General features: G+C 42.7%; 1 protein-coding gene across 2 annotated transcripts in view; it reads right to left on the bottom strand.

Annotated features, from left to right (window-relative positions):
* The window catches only part of sh3glb2b (SH3-domain GRB2-like endophilin B2b), a 30,994-nt gene extending 20,017 nt beyond the window's left edge, over positions 1-10,977 (bottom strand). Inside the window, exons 1-2 of one of the 2 annotated variants that reach the window (XM_061801221.1) lie at positions 10,736-10,977; positions 1,288-1,429 (exon numbers count right to left, since the gene is read on the bottom strand). In XM_061801221.1, coding sequence (XP_061657205.1) covers positions 1,288-1,429; positions 10,736-10,798 — 205 coding nt within the window. In that variant the 5' untranslated portion in view covers positions 10,799-10,977. The remainder of the gene's footprint in view (positions 1-1,287; positions 1,430-10,735) is intronic. The other variant, XM_061801222.1, reaches the window with a different exon arrangement.
* Between the last annotated feature and the right edge of the window lie 479 nt (positions 10,978-11,456).

Genomic DNA, 11,456 nt, shown 5'->3' on the forward strand with positions numbered 1-11,456 from the left:
GCTGTGCAGGTGAGCAACTGCACAACAATGTTTAATTAAAAAAAAAATGCAATTAATACCCAAGAGGTGAACCACAGCGTCGCACATGATTACTGTACTCTTATTGGTCGTTGAGCACAGCTGAACAATTTCATTCACATTTTGTGTTAGTGTGTTTAATTTCACTGTTAGAATTTATACAATTCTGCAATTGGTTTATCACTATTTCATTTCACTGAATGTTAAAGTAACATAACATTATCTTAAACATTACTTTGGGTGAAATGCTAGTTGAAATAAACAATAATACAGTGGTACCTCTACTTACGAAATTAATCCGTTCTGGGAGTCATTTCATAATGTGATTTTTTTCATAAGTAGAAGCGCATTTTACATGTAAATAGCCTAACCTGTTCCAAGCCCTCCCACCCCACCAAAAATAACCAAAGTACATAATGTAAAGAATAATAAAATTATGCTAATTTACCTATGGTACTGTTGGGCGACAATACAAAGAGAAGGGAGAGTGACAAGCAAAAGGCATTGTGGGGGATGGAGGAAGAGGTGAACTTTGACAGCTAAGAGAAAACATACATACGAACGTGTGCATAATTCCACAAAAGTTTCTTGGGGCCCATGGTGAAGGAGGATGAGTAAACTTGCAAAAAACATAAATGAAAAAGTTGTACTTTTCCAATGTGCGTTAGCTTGTGACAGCGTGTGACAGTGCTAGCATGATTCGGTGACAGTCGAGTGTCAAAGGAAATCAAAAAGCATCATGGGATGCCAGGTAGATGCTATGGCGATAGCCAATGGAAGAGCAGCTCTATTGTGCCAGGCAAACCACGATAAAGGAAGTGCAGCATGGTTAAAGATTGACAACCAGCCTAGCTAATTGGATGCCAGGAAGATGCTATGGCGATAGCCAGTGGGAAAGCAGCTCTATTGCGCCACACAAACCAAGATCCAGGATATTTACGTTCGGTGGAATTTGGGGCTGCAAATCAAGCGCCCGTTTTTTTTCCTTTCGTATCCTGAATTCCCTTTGTAACTAGAGACAATATTTTTCCGAGGAGGCATTTTGTAATCTAAATTTTTCACCAATAGAGACATTCAAAAGTAGAGGTACCACTTCAATTTTAACATTTCTACTTAGATTGCTGTAAAATTGTGGTCATGCAGTGTTTATACAGGATTTTATTTGATTATGTTAAGTTTCATTCTCTTATTTAAGCAATTTTCTAATCAATCAACATCCTCCAAATGTTGCCCCAATGTTTCTCCTCTGAAAACTGTGAAAGGGCTTACTTGGGTTTGGCTGAAGGAGCACCTCTGTTTGTCTCAAGATCTTTTCAGTCCAGTTCTTGGTGCAGTCTGCCCGAGCGATCAGGTTCTCTAGATGAGGATCAAGCTCAGTCTTCTCAGCCTGGCCCAACTTCTCCTCTGTGAACTAGAAACAGAACCAAATGTCCTCAATATAAATCACATTTTTTCCTCAATGTAAATCACATTTGTCTCGTTCACATCTTAGTTATAAAATGTGCATATATATCTGTATGATGTTAGTCATTGCAAAAGATCTGCTGTTTGGCTCTGGTGGTAGAGTGATGGTTTGCAGGTATCATCCTCAGCTAGCGCAGGACGTATCCTTAAGCAAGATACTGTACTACATGTGACAATGAAATTTGATCAAAACATTATTTGATTCATAGTATTCATTCAAATAGTGAGAAATCCTACAGGCAGATGGGTGTAGCATCTACAGTGATGCAGAGTCTGCATGAGTCTGCTTTTAAGACAAGTATCAGTTGATTTATTTTCCCATTATTTTTTCTCCTGTTCATGAGCTGTGTGGGTAGTAACTGAAAGATCACAAATAGATATGGCCAAAATTAGTTTCTTCAGCAGGTGTGTAGTTTTCTTAGGGTGAAGAGCTTTGTCATCCAGAGCACTGTAGATACTCCCCATTGAGAAAAGCTAAATGAAGTTGCTCAGGCATTTGATTGGATGCTCCAGGATCTCTCTGGCATGTCCCACTGGGAGGAGGCCGAGGACACACTGGAGAGATCACATCTGCCGGCTGACATGGCAACACATCGGGATCCACCTTGAAAAGCTGAACAAAGTGGCTGGGAAAAGGGATGTCTGGGCCTCTCTGCTCAGGATGCTACCCCAACATCTCTCACCCAAATAAGCAACTCAATATATTGTGAATATTTTTCGGTCACATTGTGGTGGTATTTGCATGTTTTTCCTGTGTTGGCATTGATTTTCTTGTTATACTTTCACATTCCAAAATCTTGTATGTTAGGTTCATTGACAACCAAATTGTTCTCAAGTGCGAACATGAGTTTAATGGTTGTTGTTCTATGTGTCCCCTGTAGTCTAGCCCCCATTTTGCCCAAAGTCTGCTGGGATTACCCACAACCATAATGTGGATAATGAGGATATGGTATTAATTTCTATTGCCTTTTATTTTGCTTTGTTTTACTCTGCTGTCTTCAGCCAGATTGGCATTAGAAATGAGAATCTGTTCGCAATTGCTTTACTTGGATAAATAAAACGTTTTTTGAAGCAGTGTAGAAAATGGATTGTTGGAAGAAATCTTTTTAAACTGACCATCTCTTGTCACATCCTTCTGCAAATGCAATGCAGGAACAAATGTATGCTAAGTGTTATTTAGTTAGTTTCAAAACAGTAAATACTACCTTCTTCAAATTGCACCTTGTCCTTGCTAAAGTTCTGACATATCAGGTTTGGTGGTCGTGGCAGGGCAGGGGATGGTTACGGACAAATTTCCAAGTTAGTAATGATACTTTTTAACATTTGTGCCATCATCCGCCTTTTGCTTTAGGCGCAATTGTGTGACCTTTAAATAAATCAGAGGACTACCATAAATGAGGGCTTCTCAGATTAGTTTATTGCTTAAAATTGTATTTACAGTACACAAGCAGTCTGAATTTATAATTGCACGGCTTCAGTGTTGTGCAGGTTTGGGCCGCAACATGTCGGGAATCACTGAGGTCTAATGCATAGTAGGTCACTTCCAATAATAGTCAGTTCCCACATTGCAAACAATCTGTACCTGTGAGTATTTTGAGCATACTTACTGAAGTAGGTCTTATGCCCATATTTAGTCACGACTTCATAATTTCCTCATGTCCTCAGCTGAAGCCAGATGTGTCCTTGATCGCATCTCTGTACGTAGGCTAACCTTGATGAACTGCATACTGGACACTTTGTAATAATGCATTGCCAGCTAGAACCAGTTGAGACAGAAACCCTCTGTTTTAGTGGAAAGCCCCGAACTCACACCACAGATTTGATACCACCCATAGTCCGCCCTTCGCACAAGATAAAGGATGTGTGCTTTCTCTGTACCTTCGCACTTATGATCTGCTCTCTACAGCCATTGTCTGTAACCAATAAGTACCCGGAATATTCTGTAAGTAAATTTTTCGAAGAAACTGTTCATCATCTCCAGCCTTTATGTAGCCAACATTCTCACTACCCGAAATTAAACGAACATGCGGAGGAAAAAATCGTCCTCCAACAATTGGTGACCCTGACGTGTTTAGAAGTACCCTGTGTTTGGAGGTTGTGCCGACACAAAAAGGTTGTAAATCGCGGGGCTGGCAGAACATACCGATAAGGTTAAGGCCAGCGCAAAACTTTCTGGACCCTGAGGTTTTTTTTAGTTCTTTTCGGAGAATCCTAGAGACTACAATTTCTCATTCGAAATCAAAGGACAAAGAGGGATAAGTCCTGGGTTCGAGGCCCTGGTGGGTAACCGTCGTCTCCCACCTAAATGGTTGAAAAGCCATAGTGTGTGTGGGCGTACCACTCTAAAAAGGGTTTAGAAGTGCCCTGTGTTCGGAGGTTGTGCCGACACAAAAAGGTTGTAAATCCTGGGGCTGGCAGAACACACCGATAAGGTTGAGGCCAGCCCAAAACTTTCTGGACCGCGAGGTTTCTAGTTCTTTTCGGAGGATCCTAGAGACTGGAATTCCTCGTTCGAAATCAAAGGACTGTTTCGTTAAAATAAAGGGGCTCGGGCATAAAAAACAAAAATAAAAAAAATTATATATATATATGAATGAGTAACTAGATAAGAGGGAAAACATATAATAATAATAATAATCAATCTGAGAGATCACAAAGTGTAGAAATTAAAGTGACCTTAATAAAATGGCCTAAGAAGAGTATGACGATACCCAGTGGTAGTTAAAAGGAAAAAAAAAAAAAGGAGCGTCCTTCGGCATCTGCTGGCTCGCGGGTGAGTGTCTTGCACGCACACACACACACACACACACACGATGGTAACATAGTGAGGCACGTGTGTGCGTGTGTGTGTGTGTGCAAGATCAATGGAGGCAACACTGCTTGTACGTTTGCTGTTCTCATTCTTTTATATATATATATATATATATATATATATATATATATATATATATATATATATGCGCATTTTAAGGTTGAGTTCTTTGAGTTGTTGGTTGCGTGAGTGTGCAAGGAGGACTAGCCTCCGCATTGTTGCTTTGTCACTTATCTGCCTCTCTGTTAGTAATAGAAAGATCTGTTGACTACAAAAAAAGAGAGGGGGGGTTGGATTTAAAACAAAATGAAGGGATAGATTGATAGAAATACCAAACCATCCTGAGCAATTGTTGCTAAATGTACAAGTGAGAAATGCATGTGATGTGTGTGTTGGAGGGTTGCCTGAAAAAGAACGAGATAGTGAGAAAGAACAGTTGAAAGAATGGATCAAATGTTGTGAGAATGGTTCCCTCCATTGTCATCGACTGCGTGTTTGGTGAGGTTAATGAAAGAAACGGAATAAGTTGGTGTTAAAAGAGTGGCGGCTCTAAAGTTGGAACTGGAAAAAATTAACAGGTTGTCTTCAAAAGGTAGAAACGTGAAGGAGAATACTAAGAAACTTGTGGAAATGAAAGCGAAAGCAAGAATGATGGCAATGGGATGTGTGTTAAAGTTGTCCCGTTTGGCTGTCAAGGAAGAAAGTGTTGGTCTGGTACAGTCAACACCCAAATTGCCTTACACGCCGCCTCCTTACTTGGAGGAGAAATGGCCTTGGGCGTTGTCTCCAAGTAACCCATTTGTACCGTCACCTTACCATAAAGCCAGGAAAACTTTAAATGAATTTCAGGCTCCAGTATTTAATGTAACTGCGGACCGGCTCGAAGTAGATGTAGGAGATCAAACGTCTCTCACTCATGCACAACATACATCGAACATGAATACAGTTGCGGAAACTTTGGCTGCTGGAGTGACTGCCGCCATTAGAGAATTAGAAGACAGATTGGAAAAAGTGGCCAATTTGAGAGCTGACCTACTCACACGTTTGTCTCAGCTAGGACTGTAGAAGGCAGAATTAAACAGACACCAAGAGTTTCAATAAAATATCAGAAATCAACTTAAGAGAACCGCTACTGAATATGAAGATAGAGCGAACGCTGAAGTGGAAAAGTAAGCCCGCGCCCTTTGCGCTGAACAAGAAGCAGCCCGACTGAAAAGAGAACAGGTTAACAGCAGGTGACATCCGTTTTCTCCTTACACAATCATGTCCGCTTTCACAGTTGAATACTCTGGTGCAAAATTCAGGTTGTGCTTCTCTCCCCGATCATCAGGCTCTTACACAAGAAAATTATTTGACCTTATCTGCAGCGTTAGAGACTATTTCCAATTCCTGAGTGTGTAATTCCAGATTTGGTTGCTCCCAAAGCAGATGAGGAGGCCGCAGTTTTTCTTGACCGAGCCCTCACTGATTACACTCTGAAAACGGGACACGCCCCTACAGCCTCCGCTTTGCATTTGCAAGTGTTCCAAGCAGCCATTTTGAAGGGCGTTCCCAGGTCTGTGGCGCAATCCATGGAGGCCAATCCGGACCTTCCTGGTGCTGAGGTTGACTGGTGGTAAAGATCATTTGAGGAGACATGCTAAAGAAAAAGAGTCTAAGGTAGACAAACAAAAACTACAGAAACACAACTTGCCATGTTGCAGTTGCAAAATCTAAAAAGCAGGAAGAAGCCACTCTTGCTCTGATCTCATCTCCCTCTGTCGGTTCGGAGTGCATGATATATCAAGCAGGTTCATTCATGCGTCGAGGTGCGCCCCTGATGGCCGTAATGCGTGCTTCAATTGTGGACAGCATGGTCATTGGGCCCACGAGTGCAGACAGCGACCTCAAAATGGAGGAATCTGAATGGAGCATGTGGCTACAATCAAGGAGGTTTACAACCAACCCCAAGAGAGTCAAACCAACAGTCACAGACTCTTTTGCCTTCTTTTGTGTTTGCACCTAACTGTCCAGTCAATCTTTTGGGCAGAGATCTCTTCATCGCCACATGCCCTCTCATAAAATGCAGCCTTGATGGACTCATCCTGGAATTTACAGATGGTAACACCTACTGCTGCTCTGCCTCCGGTGCCACCTCCCAGTTCCCGAACAACACCCCGTGGCATGCACCACTGCCGACATCTACTGGGCACGAGTGGATATTGACTCCAGTGGTTGGCTCGAAGCTTAACACTTTTGGACTCTCTGGTCGCCTTGGCTTTGCAACCTCAGATCTTATGATATGGTAACTGATTGTATGCATTGCACTCTGTGCTATGACAGATCAGGGGATGAGATGTATAGTGAGGCATTTCAGGAAATTGAAAACAACATGAAAATTGAACATGGGTGATTTGTTTGTAGGCAAACCAGGTGTCGCCTTTTCAGTGTTCCTGACTCTTGAACAAGTCTAATGGAACATGATGGTGGATCCCACGGATCCTTCTATGCCTCACCCACATGACTCCTTGATGGTCTCGCCTCAGGACACAGCGAAGTATCTCGGTCCAATTGTCCTGGCATGCACACAGGCCACTGATTGGCAAAATTCATTTCACTAAGAGGCTGGGATGATTGGCATTTCGGAAACAATTGACAGCTCGCTCAAAGCAGGGGTGCTGTGTGAAATTCCTGGCTCTGATTTTAACACCTCCATCTTGCCTTATGAAAAGAAAAACACTGGAAAGTTTCGCATGGTCCGTGACCTGCGAGCAATTAATGCAGCCGTGTTAACCCTCACTCGGCACTGTCCCAAATTACATCGGCCCACACTCATTTCACTTGCATTGACTTGGCTAATGCTTTCTTTCGCTTCATCCTTCCATGAAGCAATTTTTTTGCTTTCACTTGGAATGGTGTTTGCTATTCCTATAATTGCCTACCTCAAGGCTTTGTCCTTTCACTTGGACTCTTCAATGACTGTCTTCGTCAGTTGCTGTCTCCACTTGAATTGCCTCATGGGATTCCCCTGGTGCAGTATGTGGATGACCTCTTGCTGGCGTCTCCATCTGAAACTTTTTGTCTCGAAGCCACTCGGTCTTTACTTTCTCATTTGGCCTCTGTTGGACTCAAGTGTTCCAAGTCCAAACTCCAGATTGCAACTACTCCAGGCATCATGTTCTAAACATTGCTGAACTCACTCACCGACTCTGATGGATGGTCAATGTACAAGGTATGCGCAATCTTTCTGACAGTATTTGTTGGACCACAGAAGCAGACAGGTCCTTCATCTCTGAAACAACTCCTTTCCAGTGCCACAGCTCTTGCGATTCGTAATTACATTTGCATGTTCTATCTTGACGTGTCTGAAAAGGTTTATCAGAAAGGGGAAGGATGAAGTCGACAAGTTTGTCTGTATGCATCAACTCCATTGGAAAAATACGAGCAAAGACACTCAATTTGCGCTTCTTTTGCATCTGCTCTAGCCAGAGTGATTCAGAAGACTTCTCACATTGTTCTTCATTATCCACTGACTGTGCGAACATCACAGAGTACCGTCCAGTACGTCACGAGTCAATCTTTCACCATGACCGGAGGAAGACAGTGGAAAATTGAACCAATTTTAACCAACCACATATTCTCTTTACTCATGAAGGGGTAAACATGGCTGAAGGTCTGCTCGGAGGAGAACCGCATTGTTGTGTACGAAAAACGAACCTCACTCCACACTGAACTCTCCGAGACACCTCTTGACAACCCGGACTAGATTCTTTTCACAGACGGAGGTTACTTCAAAGGCAACAATGGCCTACAATCTGGATTTGCAGTAACCCAACTCACAGAAACAGGTTCTGAACAAGTGCAAGCAGAAAGAATTACAGGCTCCCAGTCAGCACAAAGAGCAGAAATTTTGGCGTTAACAGCACCTCTCATGTTGGCAAAAAATCAGTCAGTTAACATTTACACATATTCAGCGCATGCACACATGACAGTTTATGTTGCATTAAAAGAATGGCAACGAAACGATTTCCAAACTGCAACCGGTACACCCATTAAACATCAGGACAACATTCTCGAATTGCGAGATGGTTTAATGCTCCCGACAGCGGTGGCAGTCCTGAAATGCAAGGGTCACCCTCGAACTAATGATTTTGTATCAGCAGGAAACGAATCAGCAGATCGAGCAGCAAAAAAGGATGCGGGGTACCGACCAAAACTCCAGCTAAATATAAGTGAGTCTGAATGTGACAATCAACAGGAGGTGACAGTAGAAAAAGTTAAGTTGTAGCAGGAAAAAGCAAGTCCAGAAGAAAAGAGTGTATGGAAGTCGATGGGGGTGTCAAAGATGAGGATGGCATATGGCGAAAAGAGGTTAAGTGCATTCCATCTCAGACACAATTGAAAAATCAAATTTTTGAAGCCCATGGAACATGCCATGTAGGTGTGGATGAAACACTGAGACGACTCCACACCTGGTGGCATCCTTTCATGAGACAAATTGCTATAGGTGAACTGCAGGACTGCAGCGTTTGCAGTAGGTATAACAGTATGCCTACAACGAAATCACAACAGGGAGTCCACGATCCGGACGTGGACGCCCCTGGTCAGGTGATTTCAATAGGATTTCACTGACATGATTAAAACAGTGTCAGGTTACCAGTATTACTAGTCATAGTAGTTTCGTTTTTGGAATCGCCAGAGCCATATCCCTGCAAATCTGAAACGGTAAGCATAGAGTTAAAACATTTGGTTAATCACAACATTCACAACCAGATGCTCCCCTCGAAATGAATACTTGGGAATCTGTGTGGTATAGTAATTAAACGTAAATAGTCTGAACCTATCTGTACAGGTCCCTAACAGGTCACAGAGGAGACGATCACAGCGCTACGTCCTGCAGGAAAGGGGGACATGTGGTTCTACATCTCGTCTACATGACCTGCCAGATCCGCCTCGGGTTCAGCGATCCCTCCACCTGACAACAACCGGAAAAGCACGTCTTCTCCAGTGCCGGCTGGCACCCGTTGATGACATAATTCCACAAGAAAGCTGACTATGTCCCAGCTCGACTCATCCCAGAGGAAAAGGCCCCATGCCCGATGCACCACCCACTCCGGATGACGACGACACTGGCAGCTTTCCTTAATTTTGTTCATTTCAAGTGTCAGACTCTTTCAAATCCGAAAGGGGGATTGAAGTAGGTCTTATGCTCATATTTAGTCATGACTTCATAATTTCTGAAGCCAGATGTTTTCTTGATCGTGAAAGTTGTGCAATTGAGTGTCCCTCGACTTCCAAGTGGTCGCCATATTAGTCGCGTCCTCTTCCGCCGTTGAAAACGCGCAGTGCCTGCTACTATGGAAGCCGAACAACAGATATATTCGGATTTTTCCGACACATCTTCTGACACTGAAGCTCTTTTAGAAAAGGACAACACCACACAACCGAGTGAAGTTACCGGGGCAATATTACACTATTTTTTCAAGCCCTCAGGGCAATATTAGACTATTGTTTCGAGCCATATTCAGATGATATCCGAACACGGCCAAACCGCATCCCGTCCGATCCACTTCCGCGGCGGAGATGAGCCATCGCGGCTCATCGCAGCCGGCCAGTGTGGCTTATGACAGAGCCGAACGGTGCTGCTTTAGGGGGGTGTTCACAGTTGAGTAGGGGCGCTTTATGCGCGCACACGATTGAGTAACGCATTCTCGGGTGGGTTCTTCAGAGCTGCCCCCGTCGCAAAGCCCGTCGCACAGCCTTCGCAGAAGCTGTGACCGCCAAACGCGGCCCCTCAGACAGTCTAATTCTCTTTTGTGTGTCAGTTTTACACTAAACTCCTTTTGATTGTGACGAGAAGCAGCCACACCTTATTTATTTGGGGTACAGGCGCTAAGTAATATTTAAAAAGTTAACATTTAAATTTGTTTTTAATAAGTTTAAATGCGGTTAAAGAGTGTGGGTTAGGGTTTAGGGTAGTTACTTATATGGTCTGTTTATAACGTGGATTTTCAAGGCTGGGTCCGGGTCGTATCTCAAGCCATTACTGTACATAAATTTCGAGTTTTTGTCTGAAAATGCCCAGTTGGTCATTTAAAATGTCTTACGTGTGTTTCGTTGTTAAATTGGAACATAGCTCTGACAAAGGAGTTGTGGGACTTCATGTTGACGGTGTACAGTACAACATGGAATCACATGACTCATAAGCCTCACGTTATAAATAATAGATGGAGACTTGACAGACCTTTATCGGCCTTCAGTACTACCAGTGAACCAAAACACACGACAGGTTTTGCATTTACACGAATATATATTCATTTCAACACCGCACTTGGGTGGGTAGACTGAGCATTGAGGCCCGCAGTATTCATCCATGCTAGGTGCAGTTCCACATTAAATCAATAAGGGATCTTGTAAGGGTGAAGCGATCTTGTAAGGGTGTGTGTAGATGGCTTGGCTTACCTGCACAGCTCTGGTGAAGAAGACCCCCGCATCAGAAGCCAGTTTTTTTACGTTAAAATCCATAGTAATGGACTGTCATGAGTTGACACAGGACACTACTTGGTTCCGTTTTCCCTCAGAGGGAATCCTCTCAATCAGATGAGGTAGTGCAGAAGCAGAAATCCATCCCATTCGTGGTCGGAAATCGACGCTCTGGACTGCTCTTAAAGAAACAGAGCACCGAGCTGCAAAATCACCACATCCCTGACATGATGCAGCATGGACGCAAACAGCCGCTCAACATCAAAGACACTTTAATTCATTCGTTCCTTAATTCTTCGTATATATTATTAATCCGAACTAAAGAGTAATAATCTCAGAGCATTATCAGCAATAACATTACTCAGCCCCAAGTATAAATGTTTTTAAATACAGGTTAAAAACTCCTTTTTTTCCCCTCATGCTTTCTATAGTTTTTCCATCTTTAAATGATCATTCGTGCACTTTCGCTGTTTTTTTATAAATGTTTTATTTGTGTTTGTGCAATAAAAATAAATTTGCTTTTGTTTCTAGTCCTTCCACATTCCACAGACTCTTGAGTTAATAACACACTGTGGGCTTCATATGAAATGACACAAACTAATCAAAATATAGATCTTTATAATCTACTATCTAATCTACTTATTATTATTACCAGATTCCTACACAAATTCTTCTTTTCCTTTCGGCTTGTCCTGTTATG

Source organism: Syngnathoides biaculeatus, chromosome 17, assembly GCF_019802595.1.
Source record: "Syngnathoides biaculeatus isolate LvHL_M chromosome 17, ASM1980259v1, whole genome shotgun sequence".
Classification (NCBI taxonomy): domain Eukaryota; kingdom Metazoa; phylum Chordata; class Actinopteri; order Syngnathiformes; family Syngnathidae; genus Syngnathoides; species Syngnathoides biaculeatus.